Source organism: Agelaius phoeniceus, chromosome Z, assembly GCF_051311805.1.
Source record: "Agelaius phoeniceus isolate bAgePho1 chromosome Z, bAgePho1.hap1, whole genome shotgun sequence".
Classification (NCBI taxonomy): Eukaryota; Metazoa; Chordata; class Aves; order Passeriformes; family Icteridae; genus Agelaius; species Agelaius phoeniceus.
This window is the reverse complement of record NC_135303.1, coordinates 66181699-66208474: the sequence shown is the minus strand read 5'-3', so window position 1 is coordinate 66208474 and position 26776 is coordinate 66181699. Positions and strand designations below refer to the sequence as shown.

Here is a 26776-nt window from a genome sequence, read left to right as displayed (position 1 = left end):
AGGTCAAAATTAAAATTGAAACAGGATTCTACAAATACTCCATGTGCTTAAAATTACTTAAATGAGTAACCAACATGGGTAGTAATCTATTCAGTTCAGGGAAATCAACCACATTTGTACACTTTTCCAAGTTAAAATTTTTACAGAAAATTGCACCTTACTCTCATTTAAGAGAAGTGGTATAAAGTATAACATTATTATTTGCAAAAGAAACCTTACCACAATTTTCAAGGATAAAAATCACAATGTTTTTCTGTTACATTTTATTTAAAGTTCTAGAAAAAAAGCTTTTTTTAAAAGAGAAGTTTAGCAAATTTGTCTTTTATGAAGCAACAGACTATGCTGCAAAGCCCAGTTTTCCAACATATATCCCTTAAGCTCTTAATTCGAACATATAATTAAAAGTTTTATTTTCAAAACTGATAATGTAATCTTATATTCATGTTTTCATAAATCTAGAAAGTCTGAATAAGGAGAGAAGACATTGGGAAATTACAACCATGCTGGCCATGGTGCTGCAGAACACACCCCTTAACACCAACACATACCCCTTGTACATATTTTTTCCCAAAACTTTATTCTGTAGTTCATTGCACAAAAGACTGAACAATGCATATATATGTAACTGTTATAAAAGAGTATAGTTCAACCAACTCTGTGCGTTTTATGTAAATGAAGATTTTAGCTCTCGACTTGTCAAAGAAGATGTAAAACACTAAAGAGACTATGGTTCTGTAAAAAAAAAGAAGCAGGACTTGAGAACTTACTTATTTCATATACATATTTAGCTTTTGATAGTGCACATATCCTTCACAGCTTCCTGTGGTCTAGCACACCAAGAAAGCTAAGACAAGAAAATCTGGATAAAGCTTGTCACAGCTGCCTTTCAGCAGTCTACAAGAAAATCTTCCCAAGGACTTTGGACAATTTCTCTCTACACACTTCAGCAGATCTTTTCAATGTACAAGATCACTCAGCTTGAATGCTTGTTTGAAGACCAGGTATCTATTTTTTTATGGATAATCATTTACATGTTACATTACAAAACAAAGTTACCTTCATTCTTCAATTAAAATTACAAAAGCAAAGATTTCAAGTAGGATCATTATGCCACATTACCACATAACGACCAATGCTGAACACACAGACAAGCCAGTAAACTGTATTATAATTTCCTTCACTTGTGGCCAGTCTCATGCATAAAACCTGTCACTAATCACTACACCAAAAAACAGACCTTGTGCATACTGTAGTCTACCAGAGCATTTGGCATCATCTCTTAAAGTCAGCAATCAACAGAATTAATTGTTAACATACAAAAGAATATTACATGCACAGACATCTTTTTCTTGTAAGGTAAACAAAACATTTTGCAGACTGTTTAAAATAACATATTTATGTACTGCAGAGCATTAGTGCATTGTCTCAAAAAAAAATAATCAAATAGCAAAACTAAACAATGCTACTACTATTGTGAAATAGAAATACTCTACATGCAGTTAACAGAGCAAAAAAAAGTGTGAAAATGCAATATTAAAAATACATGAAAAATCACTACAAAGTAAAAACCCCAAGAAATTATTAATTTCTGAGCCTTATTTATCTTTAAATAAGACTAAGGTCTCCGCTTTAGGAAAAAAAGAGTATTTATGAGAAAAATAAGTATCAGCTAACCACTCAATAAATTTGAAGCAGCAACTGTTAGGCAGCCAGCACATGTGCAATGTTTAGTCAAGAACAGACTTCAAGACTTTACTGACTTCATTAATACTTCACAGAAAAACAAATATATTACTTTTCTCTCTGCTTACAAAAACAAACATAAAAAGCTAGCCAATTCCTGCCCCCTAATTCTAAAGGATTAGCAGCTCTAGTAGGAGGCCTGTCTCTAGGGCTGTCCCCAAGGGTTCAGTACTGGTCCAGTATTGTTTAACTTGTTCATCAGTGACTTGGATGAAATGGGAGATGCCTCCTCAGTGAGTTCACCAATGACACAAAGCTGGAAGCAGTGGCCAATACCCCAGAGAGCTGTGCAACCCTTCAGAATGACCTCAACAGGGTGGAGAAACAGGCAAAGAGGAACCATTCTTCCAAGTAATTTCAATGAAAATTTTATAGCAATATCATTTTAAAAAGCATAGATTAATTATTTCTCTTTGTTACAATTACTTATTTTTCTTAGTGGGGTTTTAGAATTGACCAAAAACCTGTTAATAGAAGAATGAACAAATTTTAGCCATGAGAAGAATCTTTTTTCCTCATAAGTAGTCAGGACTGAAGAGTATAGGCCAAAAAAGGCTGGAATAAAAAAAAAATCCTTCTCTTTTAAATTATTGCGGTTTACTTGATTTTCTGTGCAAACATATAAATGCTAGATGTTATTATTCCTTAAATATTACACAGTAAAAAGAGACATTAAAAACATTTATATAATCTTAAGATCCATCACAACAAAATTTAACATTTCTTTTCATGTGCAATTTGATTCTCTAACACAGTCCGGTGCTAGTCTTTTATTCAGAGGGGGGAAAGGCAAATCAATAATTGATAAAGCTATGACTTAACTCCCTATTACATAGCTGCCCACTAATTTCTATAGATAATACACTTGTTTTCACAAATATCTGCATTGTAAATTCTCAAAAATACCAAATGATACATTGTAAGAAATCAGCTACAAACTGAGGCTTAGGAGGTTCAGGCTGGATCTCCAAAGGTATGTTCATCAGAAACATACAGCACTTGCTCCCTGGGAAAAGATGCCAACCCCCACCTGGCTACATACTCCTTCCAGGCAGCTGTGGTCTCTCCTACGCCTCCTTTTCTTCAGGCTCAACAACCTCAGCTGCTTCTTACAAGATTTATGTTTCAGACACTTCACTAGCTCCATTCCCCTTCTCTGGTCCCACTTCAGCACCTAAATGTCCTTCTTGTAGTGAGGGACCCAGAACTGAACACAGGATTTGAAGTGTGCCATTGGCCTTCTTGGCCACCTGGGCACTGCTGGCTCATGTTCAGCTGCTGTCACCAGCACCCCCAGGGCCTTTTCCTGTGGCAGCTTTGCAGCCACTCTGCCCCAGCCTGTGGCACTGCCTGGGCTTGCTGTGACCCAAGGGCAGGACCCAGCACTGGGCCTTGTTGAGCCTCACACCACTGGCCTGGGCCCATGGTCCAGCCTGTCCAGATCCCTCTGCAGAGCCTTCCTGCCCTCCAGCAGATCAGCACTCCCACCCAGCTTGGTGCCATCTGCAAACTGACTGAGGGTGCCCTTGATCCCCTTGTCCAGATCACTGAGAATGATATTAAACCAAATTTACATACCATGTTGTTCCAATTAGTGACAAACAAGACACTATTTTTTTTCTGGAAACACAATATAAGGTATTAACACAGGAAAATAACAGAGGAAAAAAAAGGACTAGATAGAGAAGTATACAATGTGACTTTAGGCTACGTCAGCTTACAAGTAAATTTCAAAAATGCAAACACAATAAAAATACATTTTACAAATGGGCTGAATGTTTCCGTTTAAATGCAGAGAGACATTCAACACATTCAACTGAAAACTCACCTTTTAAAATAAGGTTTCTGACATCCAGAGCAGCCAGGAAATGCTGACTCCACTCTCTGTGATCGATGCACCAACATACACTATTCTGGTATACTTATCATGGAACCCCAAAGCAGACTGGAGCCAGGATATTGATACATGGGGTAAGGACTGAACTTTTTATATGAGCTTTTGTTTTGCTTTTAAATAAACACACACACACAACACCACAATATTAAGCAGTTTTATAAGATTGTCTGTAATCTTTACATTATATCCCAGGGACATAAAGTAAAGAAAATTAGTAATCTTATAAAACCATGCAATATTGTTGAAAAGGGGTGGTGGTGGAGGGAGGAAACTTACCCTTAATAGGCCTGCTCCATTCTGCTGCGGGGTTCTGTGGTATGTGTGACATCACCAGTCTAGCGTTTTCTAGTGATGTCACACAGAGAGGGAGTTGGCAATCACCAGCTGCTTTGGACAACAGATACCTAAAGAAAAGACATCAGTAACTTTTTCAAATCATATATGGATAAATGTTGAATGTTCTTAATAACTTATTTATGGGCCAAATACTACAATTTCAGTCACTTCCAATTTTGACTGAATAAGAATGCATTACAAGATCATGTTTTCATACTATGCAAACTCACCTGTTATTGAAAGTGTTTAAATTTTGAAAATGCTTAGAGTTATCTTCTACAGTAGAAGTTCCTGAGAGTCAGTATCTTGCATTTTACTTTCAGCAACATCATTCTGAATATTATAAATATATAGCAACAGCTAACCAACCTCTGACTTTGTTTGAAGACAGGGATTAAGTAGAGTCAGGAAGAATGGCTTGTAGTAAATTATAAAACAAATTCACTTATGACATCTCTTAATCAATTTTATCTTTTAGCATTTACCAGCAACTAATGAGAAGTCCTGACTCCAGCATGCACTATGACCTATATTTCTGATCACACAAAGTTATATCCTAAAATGATCTCATACTCTCTTCTTTCTACTATAGGCAAATAAAGTAAAACAAACAAAAAACAACACCAAAACAAAGTGCAATAAATTTCTTGCTACCAAGACTGTCTTTGTCTCCTGATTCAGTTCATTACTATGAAATGGTTTTCATTCAAATGTTTAGCCACATTCCAATTTTCTTTAGGCACAATTACTACACAATCATCACAGTGTTGATCAATATACCACTTTTTTTAGAAAAAACATAAATATATATAAAATATATAAACCACAAAACCACAAGAGAAAGTTTATTATCAGCATGAGCTTACTGTTGAACCCAGAGCAGTGAAATTATCCACCACTGAATTGTCACGTTTTACTCCTCCATTAGAACTTCAAAGTTATCAACTAACTTACATCTCTGGAACTTACAAAGAAAATGGATGTATGTAGTATCTTAAACTGTTTACAAAACATCTATGTTTTTTAAGTTGTACTTAAGTCCCTCTCATATATCTGAGTATTTTTCTCTTCTTAACTCTGGATATAGGAGTGTTTCTGTATTCTTCAGATGAGTGTCTTAAAAGCAGCTGTTTTGCTAGTACTATGTGCTGACAGGAATGTCTTGAATTATTTCTTCAAAAGAATATACTGATTGACCAATATCTAAAGCATTGTGAAATGTTCTGAATACATAGTAGTATTTCTGTAACAAAAATGTATGAGTACACATTGATCTCTCATGCAGAACCCACACTTCCACATTTGGAACTGTAGAAAGGTAAACCGCAAAAGCGGTTTAAAGAAAGCTTCTCCAATAAATATATTTATTGGAGGTTTAGTCAGTCACACATGGAAAGGCATGAAAGTTCAAGAGAAAATAACTGTGCAAAAAGTAGACAATTAAGACAGAAAACTGGAAAAGCTTAGAAAAACTGAAGACCATGAAAAAAAATATTGAATGTTAGTGAGATGAGCCCAAGTTAAAAATATCAGAGAAGATGATCAAGTATTGTGGAGAAGATTTCAAAAACCAAAGCCTAAAATTGGCCTTATTCATTTATATTATACAACTAAATATTACAAATGATCCACATCTTCAATCTGTTCTCAGAGACAGAAGAAGCTGCATGGATGTAAATGTGTAAATCTGTCTCAAAATTCAGTATTTTGGGCTCATATTAGTGTTTTCAAGAGATGCAGGCAAGACATAGAGAAGCAGTAACAGAATTTTGAAGTGATTAAAATACAAATCAAGTTTTCAGGATAAGGATGTAAAAAGAGAGCATGTAAGATACATAACAGATGAAGATACATACTAACAGAGAAACTAAGCTTAAATTAAAAGAAAATGATTCAGCTGCAAGACTTGAAGTCTATCTATTAATACCCTTGAACCCAAGCATTTATTGGGTTTCTCTTTTATTGTAGCTCATTTTACCTGCAGTTTAAACCTGCAAATAGGTGTGCATACACAGATTTCTCAGATTATAATATTTACTGTCTGTGTGCCTATCTATGTAAATACAGTAATGCTGATGAAAACAGCTATAACTGAAAACGCTTTACATGCAAAAGTCCCAAGCATGGCACATATTTCACCAGGGAGGGAGGAAGTGGTCAGGACAAAAGGAGGCAGGGATGGGGAGAGGAAATCAACCTCGGAATAAAAACTGAATAAGATTTAACCCAATAATAAAAATGTTTTCCTAGGCTGCAAATGAGAAGACACAGTAGGCTTTTCCACTTCATTGTTTGCAAAGTTGAGGTCTGAATGACTATTAGTAAGAGCCCTAAACTATTTTTGATGGTTACATGAGTTTCTGCTGAAGGGAAATTCTTCAGAAGTCCCTTTAGATTTTTGTCTAAACAGTTTCCCTGCCAAACATTTTCAAACACATAATATTTCCTATTTCCTCACAGAACAGAGAGAGAATATTTTATAAACTTTTAAAATGAACCATTTTGCATTTTTTTTCCATGTATTAACATATTTTTAAAAATAAAATGTAGCTAATCAATGAAAAACCTCAGAAAGCGGTCTCTGAATTTAGATACTTACACCTCATGAACGAATTTAACAGCAGCTTATTCAGAATCTCATAAAAAATGGACAAGGAAAGTATGTTCCAGGCTGCATCAATATATTCCTTTTAATAGCCCCACAAGTTAATTTGTCTGAAGTTCTAACTATTTCTGACCTAAACCAGTGGGTTTTTCACTTTAAATTTTCAGGTGTACTCTGAAATATATATTTTTGCAGGTAACTTAATGCTGCAGAAAACCACAGTTTCCTTTCAGGCCTTTTGACTCACCTGCTAAAACAAATATACATTTTCAAAGATAGACAAAGGCATTCAACCCCCTGGGACCATCTCATTATAAGCTCCAGGAACAATAGCAGAACACAAAACCTTTAAAAGGGAGGATTTTACTTTTTTAGCTACTTAGTCAAGAACATCAGGGTGTTACAGACCTCTGCAAACAACAACGCCTTTTCTCCAAACCACAATTAGTTGTTACCTTGGCTGGTGTCCTTAGACTAAGCAACCTTTGTCTGACTTTTCTCTCTCTCTAGGGACGATGCAGTCTCCTTTACAGGAAGGTACTGCCCATTATTCGTTTTAACCTTCTCAGCTTATCTGTGGAAATCCTGGGCTCCAGCCTCCCTGTTCACCCTCTATACAGCTATGCATTTAACCATCAGACTTAGAGGGCATGAATCAAATCCAATAGTGCTACCAAAATAAAGTCTTGCACTTAGTAAACAAGACATCTTTCCAGGTTCATGTTAAAAACTCCATTCATTTTACTGCAAATTCAGCTAGCATCTGCAAAAAAGCCCTAAGTTCACTATTATATGCAAGCGCCTGCAGTCCTGTCACTTTCATACTACACAATGCCAAGTAGGGTTTGAAAAAATAATAATAAAAAAAATCTGCTATGATATGCAACAGTTAAGTACATAAAACTGATCAACCAAGCAGCTTAATTAACAGTTTCATACACACACAAAAAAATCCTTCACATCACATCAGAGGCAGATTATCTGAAAGGCAGTAAGAAGATTTTCATTCACACTGCAAGTCCCACTGATTTGACCAGACAGAGAAGACCTAGGGAAAAGTGGGATCCAAAATGCCAGAGACTGATAGTTCTTACCCTGTGTAGTGATCCAACAGAATGCATTACTTTACTGCCTCTTCTCTTACAAGAAACTTTCTGTATTAGATTGAAGTCTTTATGTGATCCTAAATATACTAGCAAAATGCCTCCCTATCATGTGTGTTTGTCAAAATTATTTTTCCAACAATACCACTTCAAGTGTGGAATTAAGCTACTTTACAAATCTTGGTCAATTTGCTAGTTATAGAAAATTTCTAGGAGCTCACATTCAACAAATGACCATGAATATTATATATACAGACTAAATACTCAAAAAACTTACAAGAGCTAAAAACTCAACAAAATAGAATTTTTAGCCAGTATGTTCTTCTACTCCTACTTTACTGACTGCATGTAATTTTACCCACACCTTATCTATGCAAGTATTAGCAACAAAAGAGACCTAATTTCTACTAGTATCTAATTTTCATTGCTGTAAATTCTGGGCTTTTTCTATTGATTCAACCTTTAGTCCAGTTTTTAAAATTAAAGGATGCAGTTTCACATGTCCTAAGCAATATATAAGAGCTAGAAGACATTCTAGCTTAGACATTCCTTAGGGTATCAGCCTTTCACTAAGTGCAGATCATTAAACTTGAAGTCCTTTAAGTCCCCTTTCTGCACTTTTAATATTCTTCCTTATATTTATATTTCCTTCACTTATTTCCAAATGTTTAAGTCAGGTACAATACCAAATCTGATTTCTCCTCTCCCTCTGGATATGTAATATGCAGTAAGGAGAGGAATTAGTAAGTAGCTGAAGGAATAGACTTTTTAGAGCAGCCTGATAATAACATCACATACAACTGCAAAATCAGTCCCATTTTCTTTTGCCTGAAGATGGACATTTCTGTTCTTATAATAACCACTTAACCTGTAGCAGAATACAAGCACAGGCATTTGTGCAACTCCATGATAAATTGCATTAGAAAACTGGTCTCACAAACAATTCACCAGCACAAATAAGTAGGTAGGTTTACCATAATCTAACTCTCACCATGCAACAGAAAAAAAAATTTTGCTAGCCTCTCACATGGGATAGCACAGAAAACAGAAGCTTCCAGAGACACAGGGAGTAGGAGCTATTTATTTGGCAGTAGTTTTGGCTTATATCAGTTGAAAGTATACGTGAAATTGCAGAATTGCTTCAGAACTGTGTCTAGAGTTCAAGTACAGAGTTGAACTCTTCAAAATTAAAAAACTTAGGTAAAATTTAATTTTCTACTCTAAACAGACACAGCAAACTAGCACAAAGCAAATCTCATCATGGGTATAACAAACTCACCAGGATTTAAGAAAAAGCACAAGGCTTTTTAAAAGGAAAAATACTACTCATAGCTAATCCAAAGACAATACAGGTATAGAAAAGTAAAGAACCAAACTGTTTTAATCAACCAAACAGTAAAAATACTTTCCAACATTTCCAATACTTTCCAACATTGTTGTGAAAGGAACTTGTAGAAATGCCAAAACTTAAAATTATCCATTACTTTCTATTACATAACCCTATTCTAATTTTATTTTAACTTGCCAAACAAAAATCTGTCATGTCATTTGTTGTCTCAAGTTGATGTTGTGAAAAGTATCAGATACAACCAGTCCAACTACCTACAAAAAATGAGGGAAAACAGTGTAAGTTTATTCATACTAAAAAGGTCCTGTAGCTCAGCTCTTTCATTACAGTCTCCATTACTTCCAAGTTCTGGAGAAGGAATTCCTTTTATGTACTCTAGAATGGTCTTCAAGGTAACAAAAGGGAGGTTACAACTGAGAAAAGGTTACACCTGAAAGTCTTAATTTAAAGTTAAATAAGCTGTACTTCTAAAATATGTTATTATTTAACATAACAGTAAAGTTTGCCTTGAAAGTTTTTCTCAGCAGCCTGTGCTAGCAACTTCTACAACTGAAATTACCAAGGAGGTTACTTGTGAAGAAGAAAGATTCCTATGGCTTCACCCAGGTCATTATTGCAAACAAAAATCAATATTAAATTACCATGAAGTAGTAAGAACATCACCATCTTTCACTTAAAACAAGAAAGAAGTCAATGAACAGCATGTAAGTGCCATCATTAAAATAGATTTTCACATTAGGTCAAATTTCCATTATCAAATTAGAAAATTGTTTTACTTAACAGAATATGCACTTAAAAAACCCAGGACAAACTCAATTCTGGATGCTTCTGATACTGCCAGTGTCATTTGGTTAGAGCTGAAGAATGAAAGTCTGCATTTTCTCCAGTTTTTCAGACATCAAACATAATGACACATGGTGTTAGACTTCAAAAATGAAATCCTAAAGATTTTCCTTACAAAGCAAAAGTTCATTTTAACAAGTTCAAATTTATGACTACTCACCTAATTTAACATTTTTCTATTTGAATGTTTAAAAGGTAAATATAATATTTCCCAGATAAATATTTTTTTCAAAACCAGTATCTCACTTTACTGTTTCCTCATAACTACTTCTTCAGCAATTAATCCTAACCCTTTTTCTCTACATTTCTAACAACACAAGAGTTTAGAGACACAGAATCATTATGTGATAGGTCTATAAAGACACAACAAAAGATTGTCCTTACCTCACAACTACTGAACGCTGAATGAATTGTATCTTAATTCCCCTGTACTTAACTGTTTGAGTTTTTTAAGACGGTGCAATTAGAACTAAACATAGTATTCCTGCTGAAGTCATGCAACTTACTTAGATAATGACATTATCAAATTTCAGTTTAAAGTGCAATTATGACATATTTAGCATTTGTCTACCCTTGAAGAAGTCATGTTCCTACAGTTTTACTAGCAGACTGAAAGTCTCACCTACACTAAGATTATTGATATGCTGTAGCATATCAATACAACCTATATGCTATTTTAGCATATATATACTCTAACTTTGGGCTTTTTATCCTATTGCTGATGTAGCTCTTCTGATAACCTCTTGGGATTCTTATGATAAAACCAGTTTACAATTTAGCAACTACAAAATAATTTCAAGATTAGGCTGATATTATTCCTTTGTCTACATTAACAATTATGCTAATTGCACTGATACTTCTCTTTTAGAATCCTAACTTATTTGTCTCTCTTCTACCACAGCTCTCTCCCCTACTGAAATAACTTCAGAATATATTGATTCTTCATGAGACTATAAACTTTCACTTGAATTAGAAGCAGCCTGATTTCTAACATAGAAAAATCAACACTTCTAACTACTACTTTTTCATAGAAATTGCCACCATAGAAGTCCCTACCAAAGGTTCAATACACAGAACTACAATGAAAAAAGTAGTAAGAGTTCAGTTGAAGGCTGTTTCAACTATTCATGTATTTAAACCCATCTACCATTTTAATAAGAATCACTGCCTTCTACAAAAGGCATGCTGGATTCTCTTGTCTGTTATTCCTTTGAGGTTTTCAGTTGCACAGACTCAGTGATCTGGAGTATATTGGTAAAATTTGTATCTCAATCTGATATCAAAAGCCAGATGGCATGTTTTCTGCTACAAACTCCTTCAATAAATATTAAACAAAGAAAATTTTAATAATACATGCAAAAAAAAAAAGAATTAAGAATTCTAGCTCAGTAGAAATTCTGATCAAGACTACATAGGCAGATATGAGAATTCTATCCTGTAATTATTTGTTGGTAAGAACTTATCCTCAGGGCAAAAGAGTCACATGTTTAATGGAGATGAACTACTCATTTTAAGGTATTACCACTACCTATATTTTGTTTTGGCATGGATAAGTGCTAACACAGGTACTGAATTCATAAAAATATCATAAAAACATTGAGAACAGAGCATCACACACAGGAAAAATTAAGATTACAGTCCCCAGGTATCAACCTTAGGAGGTTTTCATGCAGTTACTGAAGAGCATAAAAAATTGAGTTGACAGGCCTCAGCAGGTAACTGACACTGTTTCATATCAATACAAGAGAAAGCTTTTAATGTCACATACCGATTTCTTTTTAATGTCCTCCAGATCTTTGAGTTCATTCTCAATCTTTGTGATTAATTCCCTGAGTTCATCAAGATTAGTGCAAATAAGCTAAAAAACAAATGAACACAAACACTTGGTGATGTGGGACTTGGAAAATGTACATTGAAATTAAATAAAATTTAAAAGCACATTATTACTTAGTGCCACCATTTCATTTGTATTTTCTTATAGTATTTTTAAACATAAAAAAACCCAAAAAAAATCAGGACTTGTTCAGAAAAGGAAAATCTAAGCAGAAAATTCTCTTATTCTTCAGACATAAACCATATCTCTACCTGTAAGCTTCCATTTCAAAATGTAGGTATTTTCTTAAAACTTCTGTGAATGACAACTACCAAATTTCTTTCAAGTACAGTGATGACTTAGAACAGCTTTAAGTACCAAAAAATTCCCTGGCAAAATAAGTATACTAGCTTTGTAGTATGCTGTGTTTATAACATATTACACTTGGTACAACTTTTCCTGACCATAACTTTATATGCTTACACAAAGTATTCCATCCCTGGATATGTTCAAGAGGCATCTGGATCTGGCGATGTGGTTTAGCGGTTTCAGTGGACAGTGGTAGTGCTGGGTGGGCAGTCAGACTGGATAATCTTGAAAGTCTCTTCCTACCTTGTTGATTCTAAGGCAACCTAGTCATCTACCAAATCTACCTACTTAATGTATATTTTGAAAAAGTATTATATTATTCTAATTCTTTTCTTTAGAAATCAGCTTATTATATTTTTTCCTTTCAGAAAATGGATGTTATTTTCTTGAAAAAATTGTCAAACAAAGGTGATCTGTATATTTTGTCTTACCATCATCTAGGGCAAGTTAAGACTAAAAAAACTAGAAATTATTAAGATGTTAGGTTCTGTTGAATTATGTTATAGTAAGACTTGTTTCTTCAGAGCACCCTTAGGTGGACATGTTTTCCTTTCTACTGAAAACATGTAGCAATAATTTAAGAAAATGAAATTAAAAAAAACAATACAAAACTCACCCTCACAAAAATGTTTTTATCAAATAACTGCTAAGTATTTTTCCCAAATCAGTAGTTTATAACAACATATTTTTACTTCAAATTCAAGTGCGGTTTTAGATTTTCAGCAAATTCATGTTAGAAGCAGCACTTTTGCTAGTCACTATTAAAAAACTGAATTAACACTTTTAGCAAAGTAAATTTCAGAAACCTCAAGTGCACACGTGCCATTATTTTCGTAACATTGTGTACATTTGAAGCATTGAGGAAATTGAGTGACTTAAATCAAAGTTTACCATTTTTACATTTATCAAGTTTAAAATAACAAATTAATAAAGAATTGGCAGTGTCTTGCCACAGACCGTGTATACAAAATTTACTTGTGAAAGGCATCTCTCTTGACCCAGAAAACAGAATGACTATGGGTAACTCTATGGATAATTAGGTTCAAAATGCATGCCCTGCACTTGAAGGAGTCCCAGTTACCTAAATTATAAACTGAAGCCAAATACTGGCTGTGTCTGGCCTGTGAGGAAATCCATGACACTATATTATTAAGCAAAAAAGCACATCACAAAGTCCTTGACAAAAGTCAATGAAGGCATGGATAAAGGTTTTCCCTACACAACTATAATCAATTTTTTGACTATACACCTGACAATTCAGTTACTAAAGTCTATTTGCTTTTTATTTTCTCCTACGAGACCAATCCAAACCACATCAATGCGAAAAACAATGCCAATAAATAAAGTTTAATTGCCTTGGGGTTGGGAGTGACAGGCAAGAATAATCAAATCTCTAAGTGACAATTTTCATTAGATGAGAAGTACATACGAGGATCATAACTGTGTGTCAATTACCTACTGATAAAATAAGGAAGGTAACAGCAGCTGAGCTTGGAGGATTTACAGTCAAAATGAGTTTAGCATTTTAAATACTCCAATACTGAACTGAAAAGCACTATAAAAAGGTTCAAGAAAAAACTTTAATTTTTTCATTCCAGTACAATTTGAGATGAGGAAATAAAGATGCACACTGACTGGGAAAAAGCTAATTCTGAAACTTCTCTCACATCATCTATCTTAGAGAATGAAGCCAGTGTTTTGAAGGAAGGCTGAAAAGAACAGTGATGAAAATAACAAAGTGTAGTGTACTTTATACATTTTGATATGGACTCTAGATGCTATTTCTCCCAATGAGATTCTTATTTATATTTCAGTGTTCTTTGCTAATGGCTGGTAATTGGTGGAATTTAGCAATTCAATTTTCTGCAAACAACATTTCATTCTAATATGTTTTGTATGTTTTAATGGATAAGTTAACATAAAGGCAAAAAAAAAAAGATACTAATGTTACAGTCTAATAATTTTGTCACATTTTGATAGCTTACTGGTAGTTTCACATATGGCTCTTGAAGAACATGCCTTCTAATCACCTGAAGAAAATAAGTGAAAGTGAAGTGAAGTGAAAAAGTGGTTCCATTTTGAATTATCAGAGAGAATGAAAGATTAGTTCCTATTCTGTAGAACACTACATGGTGGCTTAAAGATTTAGCCTGTAAATATTTATATTAATGTAATCTCATTAGTTGTGTACATGTTAACTGCAACAAAAAAACCACCACATGCGGCACAGTACTTACTACATAGAGACTTATTTTTCATAGGCAATAAGCATCCTGGTTTTCAATTGTATACCAATTATACTCCAATTGAAGTGGAAGATTCAGATATTCAGTAAAATTTCAAATTCAGTGTTCAACTTTCATGTTATGATGCAACCTCAGATCTCAGTAATCTCTCAAAGACCTTCATTGACTCCTAGGACTTCAAGGAAGAAAGACAAAAAAAATCTGCCCTGAACTTTCTGAGGGAAGACAGGGGGCTCAAGCTCCATTCTAACTTGGGACTCTCCTGTAATCAACTTACAAATGAACTCTTTAGCATCATAGAACCCAGTGTATTCCCCAGATCATTGATGCTCCTTCCTTGCCCCCTTAACTTCAGACAAACTTTTTGCGGAATTTTAACTCACTTCAACAGGGTCTCACACTTTATTTCAAGTTATTTGTGTAATGACTGTTAATTATAATTGTATTTCCTATGAAGCTGCCCTTTTATCACTGACATCTATATGTGGAAAAGGTCCAGATAGCCCCCTCTTGGGATCTGCATTTAATATAGACCATAGATGATAAAACTGAAATTGTTAAAGACACACAGAAACAGAGCATGCATGCTCCTTTTCTCCTTAATTATCATACATGTAGGTCTATACAGCTATGTGTGAATGTACATGAGCTGAAAGGAGAAAAGACTAAATGAAACACTGGGTACCAAACCTAAATGTACTCTGTAACTGGGAAAAAGCTGCAAAACACTTTAGTGTCTCTTCTGTACAGCACTATAACTACCATTAATTTCTTTAAAATGTTAATGAGCAACTCAACAATAAGCAAGAGACAACTCAATAACAATCTATGAAGCTGTAAACCCACTTCTCCAATAATTCTCAAAATATTAAAACCAAGACTTGGTTTTTGTGCATTTTATTTGGTAAAAAGAATTTAATTTGCATCTCCTTTTGATTTGAGTTTGTTTTGTTGTTTGCAGAGCTTTGGGGATTTTTTTCAAGCAGTCTTGAGCTATATATTATAAAAATGGTATTCTAAATGTTAGATTAAGTAGCACTATTACCTTCTGAATTTTTACTAATAATTGATTTTGATTTGTATCACTGCACATGATCAGACATTTATTAGTACTCTTTTACTCAGCTTTAAAGCCAAGTCATGATTTTCAGAAGATCTATACTCAAGTATAAGAACCTAATCTTATAAACTGAAGTGCCTTCTGGTTGGGTTTGCGGGTTTTTTTACATTTGTAGGCTGCAGGCACATGAAACATATTATACTTCTTAATTTATTAACTTTCACTCCAAAAGAACTAATATATAGACATGAATAGCAAAATTCTTGTGGCTATGTCCTCCCATCATATCTCACAGGGCCTGAAAGCTCTAAGCTGTTTTACCAAATATTTAAAAAATATACTTGTACCTTCAACTACTTACATAATTTCATAAAGTTTGGCCATTTGTGTATGTGAGGAAAAATATATTGAAGCATAAATTACTAGACTGCCAAAAATCTTAGTATTATTCCAAATATAAAAGGTTTAATACTTGCAAATTCTTCTAGCAGTCATACCTCTTGAATTAGTCAGGTTGTTAAAAAGCTCCCTAGTAAGATTAAAATGCTCAATACTAATCAGTTTGAGCCTCACCTAAAACAGATATATGAGTCCTAGCTTTGATCAAAAGAGTCAGAAGTCTTTTGCCACATTTTAATTAAAGGTTTCACAGAAGATAAGTATACATTTAGATAGATATACATATGTTTTATTTACTAAAGCTAAAAGGTTGGACTACATTTTAGACAGACTACTTAAATGCAGTTGTTTAATCATGCAAGAAATTACTTCTGAACTAACTGTATATATCCACGGCCTGCAGAGAAAGTGCATGGGAAAAAAAATTAGACACCCACCTGTTTTCTGGAGCTATTAGAAAACATTTTAGTCACCACCATTACAATATAGATAAAGTCAGTGTACACTTAAATATCAGTTATCTCTTAACATTGTCTGTTACTACCCAATTTGAACACAAGAAATTCTACTAGCTCCATCTGAAACACATGATCATGATGGAAGCAACTGATTCAGGATGAGGGTATTACAAAATAGCCATGATTCAATGCCTACTGGCCAAACTTGCACAGATTGCTTTCTGAAGGGAAAAAAAAAAAAAACATAGCCAAAGGAAAACTTCAATCCAAGCAGCCTTGCATACATAAAGAGCAACTTAGAACTGAAGTACTGTAACACTTCTAATACAGTACCATAAAATGATATTAGCATAATTAATACTCTTGTTACTTTCTATCGCCTAAGAGGTCCTAGAGGCCTAGAAATCACATGCTGATAAGGAATAACAGCTGCAAGCAGGGTAAGCACAGTTGCCTATAAAGTTTTTGCAAGTCCTTCACTTAACCAAGCCAGATTTCAATTCAAGAATCACATTGTCACACCTCATACAAAACCAAGTAATTTTAACCCAAACAGTTATATTTATCATAAAAATGTCTTTAACAAGTCCTAGTTTTTACAGGCTTTTTACTGTAACAGATATATCTGGGATCATAAACAATACTAAAAATAGTATTTCAGCTGCACTTCATAAAAATGGTAAAATATTTTCTACCACAAGAAGGTGAAATGTACTTCCAAAAATATCCGTTTAAGCCTTAAAAACTAGAAGAAGCTTCAGTTAGTATTTCCAAGGTCTCTATCAGAAACTAAAGGACTTATTTCATAGATATTTAGATTTCAAGTGCTTGAAACAAAAAATAAAATAATTTACCTGAAATTCTGGTATGGTAGACTTTCTGATACCTTTCCTCTTCTTTGTGATTGCTTTTTTAGATAACGATTTTTTTCCTTGTAAGATTAAAAGAGAAAAGCTTCATAATGCTGTTCATTGTACTTTATTAATAAAACTAAATTACATACAGGCTTGTAAGTTAAACTGCAACTAACAGATGGTTTTCAGTCATGTAAACTTGATGAATCAGAACTAGACTCAGCAGAAGTAAGCATTGAACAAGTATCTGTGTACTGCAATCTTTTGTGTGGAGTAGAAGGAAAAAAAAGAAGAAAAAAGCCTACTACAGTTTCAATAATACAGCACCTAAAAATCTAAGTCACAAAAGTAACATTGACACCACTCTTCTGAAAGAAGTGAAATCCAAAACTTAAGACACAAACATAAGAAATGTAGCATCTTACCTGCAAGATTTGTTTCTTTGACACTCTAAAGAATTACACTTTAGGATCTAGGATATCTGTATCTAATGGTAAAAAGATATCCGGAAAACACTAGAAACCCTAGAAATCCCTGATTGAACATATTGAATTTACCCAAGGAAATTAAATTGATTTGTTTTTTCTGCCTGTGGCAATACCTAAAATTTTTAGAAGGCAAACAACTTCCTATAATGCACTTCACATATAGCTGTGCTATATATAAATGGATGTAACAAAAAATCTCTGTGAAGATAACAAAGTGCTTTACTGCCTACAGTAAAAGAGTTCACAAATCATATATATTTCTCAAATCAAGTAGTTATGTCACTAAGCAAGACAGCAAAGTTTCTTATATGGTTATTTCTACATTCATATGGTAAATTCAAACAAGATCACCTTTAACCTGTTCACTCAGGCCAAAACCATCATTCTATCATTATCACTTGTTCACATTCAGGAGTCCCAAACAGTAATTTAAAAGCTTAAACATAAAGAGAATAAAATAATTATTTAATGTGGAATTTGTTGTCAACTAGCATGACTGCAGGCACTTGGTAACAATACAAGCACAGGCAGATTCAATATTTAAATTAATGAAAATATTGCACTGAATCTTCTTCCTAACAGATGCTTTAAGTGTGTGCAAATGTGTATGTACACATACATACAAATATTCATAGATGCCCATGCATCTATTGTTCCAGTTTCTTACACTGTGAGTTTCCTCTACATCTTACCTGACTCTGAAATAAACACACTTATGGGACAAGGCGCAGGGCTTGAAGAATCTAGATCTGAAGCTCCACATAAAATCAAACTATATTAAAATGAATAAAGCAACCTAGAAACTACCCATACTAAATATATTTAAAAATTTAAAGAGCCCTCAACTACTAAAAATAAATACTTACATATTTCACATTAGAGAACAAGTGATAAAACAGAGAAGCTTATTTACTAGAACAATAACCCAAACATTCTGACAATGGGCAAAAATGTCCACATTTTTGTTATACGCTTTATGAATACAGCTGCATTCTACTACTGAAAACAATGCTGTTCATTGCAAGAACTAAAGTAGACGCTTAGAAGCATTTTTGACAAAATGACTCAAAAAGAAGTCTGGTCATACGGTGGCTCCTTGCTACAGCCCTTTTAAAAAATGTTATCTGGAAAGAAAATGAAAAGACAAAAAAAAAGGCAGCTAGATTTTCTTGCTTCTTTACGAAAAGGAAAATTTTAATGTTTAAAACAGAACTTTCATTTAACTTGAATACTTTCAACATACTTTTCAACAAATATTTACTTGACTATTTTCAGCATAAAGTTCTATATGATGTATGATGTAGTGTAATTTAAGAAGTGATAGTTAAACAGAAATATTCTCTCTTTTCCCTAACATATTCTTATGAAAAGGAGGAAAATTTTTAGAAAGAGTTATAAATTATTAGAAACCCAAATAAAATAAACATTTCTTTCTTCACATCAGCATATGAAAAGCATGAAGTAGGAAAGATTCAGAGTTACAGACAGACCAAGAATTAAAAGAAACCATCTAGAAGCATAAGAAAATGAGCCTTACTCATTAAATTATAAATAGAGTCTGACATATCATAAAGCATAGCTGTTGGAATACATGTACCAAAAGACCTACAGAACTGCTGGTAACTGCTGTGAGCTAAGCATGTATCTGTATAGAGGAACATCACAGTCTTCTTCCATGTTTTTGACACCAAATGTCCTATGGTGTAGGTGTTTTTTGATATCATGTATTAAAAATGTAAAAAAAAAACCTTACACATACTTATATTATGGGAGGGAATTCATATATACAGCAAACTACTTACGACAAATTCATCTTCTACCTCAGTAACACCTTTTTAAAATACAAAATTGATATTAAAAAGAAGTTTTAGTGGTAGTACTGATAATTTCTCCCTTTTAGAAAAGCTTGTATCTGGTTTTCCAAAAATTATTTCTCAGCTTTAAACAATGGTAACAGAAACCAAATGCTTCCCAATTGGCAGTTATCTGTAATTCATATATATTACATAGGTGAAATACATTTTTAGTAAGTACATAAAAATCCAGTTTTGTGATCTGGAAGTGTTATGTTCTGTGGCTATCCCCCTCAGCAGCCAGACTTGCAACTGTGTAATAAACCTAAGTATCTTTTCTATGTAATTGGTTATAAACACCCAGCTACTAATGCCGTCTTGGGATAACAAAATCACTGGTGAGAGGGAACTTCTCAAATCACTCACTGAGGTCTGCTAGAGACCTTTTGTCCATAATACTGGATGAAGAAATTATCTCAAAGACTTATATTAATTCCTGAGCAGATGAAGTAATGTTTCTGACAGTAGTTAGATCACAGTGCATTTTGAAACATGGCACACTGTGTCTTTCAGAGCATACTCAACATACAAATAAACTTAATTATTGACTAAAAGCAATCAATAAGAAAAACCTTAGAACTTTAGCATAACCTTACCAAACCTTAGTTAAATATTTATAAATTAAGAATCTCATATACATAATTTGCTTAGTTCACCTACTCAATTCAACACAGCCTACTTCCTGTCCACATTTAAAGATATTCCAGTGTAACTTTACATTCACTAACAATTTACTGTGCCACAATCATTAATTATGTCTCCACACAGCCTTTTCCAAAAGGCTCCATATCTCAGTTTGGTTTCAGTTTAGAGTGGAAGAGACTATGAGGCATCTCACTCCCAAGAGGAGTTCATAGGAAATCAACATTTTATAAACCAAGAACCCCTTAGCCAGCTCTGTGAAAATTCTTAGACATTAAACTAAAGTTCAGTAGGTCCAGGAGAAATCTGACTGCCACAGGTTTTTCTTTCAGGCTGAAACAAATTCTACAGACACTGTCAGTGAATAGCAATTAAAAAAGTAACATAACTAGGATCTGAACACTAATTAAGACCATCCAAAAACCACACTAGGGAGATTAGATGCAACTAAAACATAAGCCATCTCAAGTTGGTCTTGCCATCTAAAGGTGAAGAAGGGGAAACAAAGAGATAATTCAGATCTGTTCTAGTACTATTTTTGGCATAAAAATGAGACTAATAAAACATGAAGCCCCACAAATGTTCTTGATGCTTGTAAATTACTTCAGCAAGAACAATATCATCTATAACTTCTTCTGCATTGGGATCAATGTGATTTGATTTTTACAGATCTAGTAAAACTTTTTATTATGAACTGTGGTATATGAGCTCTTGTGGCCTCTCCTTGAAGAACAAAAGCAATGTCAATCCATGCTTCAAATTATAATGTGACAACACAGTGGAATTTTGAATAAAAACTTATTTTAATAATTTTTTTTATAAGACTGCAACTTTTTTCTTGGATATGGAGGAGGGTCTTGTTATCCCAGATGAGGGAACAGATGTTTTTAATATCAAACACTAACTCAGTAGTATTTGTCATGGTAGAATACAGTTAAGTTAGCCCTGTCCAATTGCAAGAATTTCTGGTTTTTTCACTAAATTCTAGCAGTAACTGCAGTGTTCTCAAATTAAACAACAGGCCCTGTTATCTTTCCATTAACAAATTTGTAAGACACACTTTATGTCTTTCAGAGATTTGGCAACTACTGTACGTATCCTGTTTCCTTTTTATCTTCTATTCTTCTATCCCACTCCCAACAGCTCTTCTTTACAAAATATAACATGATACAATCTCGAAAATGAAGCATTATTATCGAGTTTTGAAGCTTCCATAGTGACACAGCATAAACTTTTATATAGTCAAATGAGCTAAGTCGGTCTGAACAAGTGCATTAATATTGCTGATTTACAGAACAATGTCCGAAACCCTATAAAACCTGAGTGGTACATGTTTCTGAAGACATGGCACTGAAGCTTAAGCATGGAGTACATTGTTACTTGCTGGAACACCTCACTTAATGTCTTCAATATGATCAACAGGCTGCTCCTTTATCTACAGGTTAGACAACATGACAAAGTTTTTACAACACTAAAAAGTCTCCAGAAGACTTCTGAATATAAACTCTCAAGGACAGTAAACCAGGCACTACAACATTGCTGCCAGGCTGTTGAATTAATTTTCTTGAATTCATCCAAGCAATGCTTGACTTCATACACAAAACGTAATGGTACTCTAAAGAAATAAAATATATAGTAAAATGGACTTCAAGCAGGTAGACAGCCATGAATTTTCCAGAGCATGAGTATATGGTACAGAATTTACATCCAAGGTTCTTCTAAAATTGTGTGCTGTATTGGTGTTTTCTAGACCAACTGGAATAAAAAGAGATTCAATTTACATTTACTACAACCTCTGCATCAGGCACGTGACAGTTATTTCAAGCAGCCTCTGGTCCCTTCTATTTTCTCAACCCTACAGTTGTTTTGAATTTCATCCAATCCCTGTTTCAAACATGCAATTGTAGGATTCTCATGCTCTTGCAGCGTGCCTTGCACTGAAACTTATCGAACTCCAGTAAGAAAATAACATTTAAGAATTAATACATAGCATGCACTTGTTTACAGACCTGGTCTGACTATCTTTCCATAACATTCAGTACTACTCTGTCAATAATTCTGTCACAGAACACTGCCACAATAATAATCATCACCTTGGTTCAAAAACATAGATTCAGTACAGAGGTCACACCCTTTCATAAATTGTAAGAAAACGCTGTCACTATGGTAAAGGTCTTAACATAGCTGTATTCTCCACTAAGTTCTGCTCACAATATTTCTGTGAAGTTTTCAGATGGAAAAACTGCATGACCAGTCTATATTCACTACGGGTACCACTGCCACAGCAAGTCAGGAATATGCAAATCATCTCAATAGAAACACAAACTGTGGCTCAGTTACATTTAGCAGCCTAAGAGAACCAATAGCAGGAAAAAATAATTTTGTTGAAAAGTACTCACTCTTACATTCCTGATGTTCTCTTCTACTTTCTTTTAAAGAACATTGTAAAGAGTTATTATGACTAGATCAGATTTAAGTCAGGTGTCTTTGGGGACTCAGTACAAGCTTTACTAAACCACTTTTTCTGCTCTATATTGTAAGGGAACCTTTAAACAGAAGATTTAATTTCAGACAGTCTTTAGGAAATACTACTTAGCCCTTAACATTAGGAAACATTATAAAACAAGTTATTGTAACGAATTGGATCCAATCCTATCCATTTCAGCCTAGCAGCATAGGACCAATGGAGATTTAACAACCATAGGAAGAAAAGCGCTTTCTTGCAATGCTGTAACGTTATTGCAAAATTTTCTCCAGCAAGGTCAAATGAAGAAGTAGTCAAAATAAGATGGGAAATGCATCAACATATCAGGAGATAAAGGACACACTTCTCCAAACTAGAGTCCTTGTTTGCCATTTGGGTTGTTATTCAGTTTGCTTGGTTTTAAGAAGACTGAAAACAGTGACACATTAGGAGAGCTAATTTACAAATGCAAATGTAAAATACATTATTTTCCCTGAATACTACATATATGAACTTCAACTGCAACTCTTGAAACTTCTGTTTAGATGTGGGCAGAGGAATATTTTGGAAGGAGGAATTTGTGATTTAAATAGTAAGACAGTTCTTTGGCTGTTATGTGCAAATATTTAGGATCTAAATACTACTTAGCTTTAAATTTCTTAGCTTTAACTTCTGCTTCTACCTACATGCACTGCCATCAGACCTTAGCTAGTTTCTAAATCTTTAGAAGACATTTTTTTGTCACTCAGATTCTTGGTTTTGGCTTTCTGCTTTTCAGATGAAATCCAATATTTATCTGTTAGTCTACACTGCTCTGAAAAGCACCCTGTCACTTCAAAAAATATAATGTTGGAAAGAATCTGCTAAAATCTAGCACAGATAGCTTAGCTCAGGGCTCAAAAGGATTAAGCTTTTACGTTGCTTCACGTGATATCAAAAATACTACAGCTACCTGAACAATTTGAACTTAAGGTTTTTGTACCTTTACAGTTTGCAAATACATTTGAAACTCTTTTCCAGTGAGTTAACTGAAATCTGGATTGTGTACCACTTACCTGAAACACTTAACCAGAAGCTGCCCAATTCTGTAATAAAAATGTCATCAGCATAAATTCTGATGCTGATGCATTCTGATTGTTGGACCCAGGCCCACAGTCAAAGCAGTACTGTCTGGTGCACAGTTTCACTATGAATGACTTTAGATTCATCATCTCATGTAAATACTCTGTGATTCTTCATAATTTGGATAAGATAATATAAACCAGAAAATGGAGAAACATTTCCACAATTGCTATAATATAAGATACCATAAAATGCCTTCAAGTGACACTCTCTGACGCTAACCAGTCAGCTACATTTATTGTCCTGAATATTTTTTGCAACAAATTAACTCTTGCAATGAATTTTGTTCTCTAAAGATACATTCTGCAAATGAATCACAGTTTGATCAAACGATGTTTTATATGCTTGTGTTATCAGGTAGGTAACTTTGACTCTAAAGTTAATATCTGAAATGTCTAAGGCAATAAGACTCTCCTTTTTCACAAAATAAAGTCTTATCAACTAGAAAACAACTTTAAAAAACATCTGTATCCTCCTAATTTTTACTATAAGTAAAAATGCCAACTTACCAGACTTGTGCTTCTTATGTTTTGCTTTCTTTTTAATTAAAAACAACTTGTTCTGGATCTCAGACTTAAAAGATTTGAATGGATGAATATGAATCTCACGCTTTCTTTGCAAGTCATCAAGTTTTCTCTGTAGATTTTCATTTAGAATATCCTTCAACTTCTTTTTTTTCTTTTTCTTCTTTTTTGCTAGCATCTTATTTAGTTTCTTCTTATTTTGCAGTAAGGTCTCTAGCACCGTTTCTTCAGCAGATTCATGGTAATTTCTGCCTTGGTTTTCATTATAAGTGCCGTTGACATGCATTTGGCAAGCTTTCAGTGTGTTCCCCTGGAATGGACTCAGCTCAGGTCTTATTCTGGACATTTCAGCGCAACCTTGTCCATTCTCCACATCTGTTATTTCTTCTGAGCTAGGATGACCACCCATATCCACAATCTCTCCTGAAGTAATCAAATTCCTGAAGTTCTCTTTATAACAACCAGATTTTTTGATGTCACAAACTCTTGAGACTTTTATTTCACAGTCAACCTTCATTTCCTCTGTAGTGACTCTGAAGCCACCTAAACATGGTTTTTTTTCTGGACAGATAACAATGTCCATACTTTTCTCTCCTTCTGTCTTGGAATGACACAGCAGCTCTCTCCCAGCAGAACTGACCTCCCCATTGCTTTTGCTTACATATTCATGTTTTACTCTTTCCAATTTAATACGTGGCACTTTTTTAACTTTGATGGGAAGAGATGGGAATTCAGGAGCCTGAAAAGGTTTTTGTTTGTAAATTCGAACATCTGCACCACAGAACTGTGGAAAGTGAACATATGCATTTTCCAAGCAGTCATAACCAAGAATTACTTCTCTGCATTCATGGATAGGCTGACCTAGCACCGCATCCTGAACATCCTTTTGTGTTTCATATACGAAGTCACAAAGACCTTTTAGCAGCCATACTTTTTGATAGAATGGTAGCTCATGAAATGGTTTTTCCTCCAAGGGATTAACTTCTCCGAGAACTTTGAAAAACTGGGGACACAATCCAAGTTTTTCTGCAGCAGCATTAGGATTGTCAGTCTGCCCCACAACAGTATACCAGTGTTGCACTTTCTTTCTGAGTGCTGCCTCCCAAGTCCTGTAGGAAAATGTAGGCCTGCGATGTAATGTAGGTCTGCGATGAGGAGGACTTAACAAAGAAGTCATTATTTTAGATAAAAAAACATTACACTGAGGCATCAGAAGACAACGTTCCAATTCATAGAATACTATTTCAGGTAAATTTAAAATCTGTTGGGCCAAGCAAAGAAAATGACCAATAGCTGGAATCTCCCACATTGTCTCCATCCTTGTAGGGGCTGCTTGAGCTAAAAGTGATTTTTCCCATTCTTCTATTTCTTTCTGACTAGCTTCTTCTGCTTCTTTTCTTTCTTGATCTCTCTGCCTATTAAAAGAAATTTCATGAAAATTCAGATAGTAGGTGAACAAAAAGAAATGAGAGAGGAAAAAAACCAGAACTACAGTATGTCAAACATACTTATCTCGAAGTTAAAAAGAGCACAGTAATACTGAAGTTTTACTTCAGTTTGTCTTACTTTGCAGTGCAGAATGCATCAACCAAAATGGGAAATTACTGTCATTTTTTTCTATTACCACTAGTTTTAAACAAAGTCTCAACATAACTCCCTACTCTTCTGATAATTTCCTCCGTTATTTAAGGCAGCCAACACATATTACCAGCAAATTCCTTCTTACTTGCAACAGATTTCTTGGTGGGGAGAGGAGACAATGACTAGATTTTATTTTGTTTTCCCAATTACCACATCTAACCTACTTAGGTGTTGATTCACAGGTAAAAGGTCAGACACTGGAACTCTTAATGACAAGACACAGAGAACTGTTTTAGTTAACAATAATTTGTTTTTACAAACTTACTTTCAAAAATAAAATAGGAAGTTACATACAGATTAACAATATTACACCTTATTCTAAAATAAGCCAAGATACTCCATATTTTTCATTGGATCCAGTTAATTCCATGCTAATACCCTCATAAAAAGCAAAATTGACTATATAAGCAAACTTTATTCCACAATTTCCTTAACTAAATTACTAACTTGTAGCCAGAATTCAGTTATTTAAATGTTTTAATGAACATGTCTGAAACCTATCTGAAGATCATGTTTTCAGAGATGAAAGACACAGAACTGCCTACATAATTTAATTTTTATTTCTATACAATATACATGAAGATATTTATTCATATGTTTGAGTATTTTAAATTTAATTTTATTTTTATTTAAGTCTTACCATAAAATGTCTGTGTCTTATGAAAGTATCTAAATATCTAAAGCAAAGAATTATGTATAAACTTGGACTTCAACAGGCAATTTCTTTAGATATGAGGCTAAGTTTTATAGAAAGTCCCTTGCATTTGCAGTCTTACTTTTCTGGGACTGAAAGTATGCAACTCTTAGACATTCTAAACTAAGATGAATTATGGCTACAAGCATAAATCACAGCTACAAGTACTTTGAGTCGCCCACTAGGTAGCGAGAAACTGAGCCCTTTTTTTATGTTCCTGATAACTCATTTTAAAGTTGGGTGAAGAGCAGATGCTGCCTATCCAAATACAACT

The 26776-nt window shown here is 34.1% G+C and overlaps 1 protein-coding gene across 3 annotated transcripts in view; it reads right to left on the bottom strand.

Annotated features, from left to right (window-relative positions):
- Nucleotides 1–26776, bottom strand: part of BRD10 (bromodomain containing 10) — a 49084-nt gene that overhangs the window by 17021 nt on the left and 5287 nt on the right. For 2 of the 3 annotated variants that reach the window (XM_077172058.1, XM_054651910.2), the window contains 3 exons: nucleotides 24153–25582; nucleotides 17075–17151; nucleotides 11644–11733 (listed from right to left, as the gene is read on the bottom strand). In XM_077172058.1, coding sequence (XP_077028173.1) covers nucleotides 11644–11733; nucleotides 17075–17151; nucleotides 24153–25582 — 1597 coding nt within the window. The remainder of the gene's footprint in view (nucleotides 1–11643; nucleotides 11734–17074; nucleotides 17152–24152; nucleotides 25583–26776) is intronic. The other variant, XM_077172057.1, reaches the window with a different exon arrangement.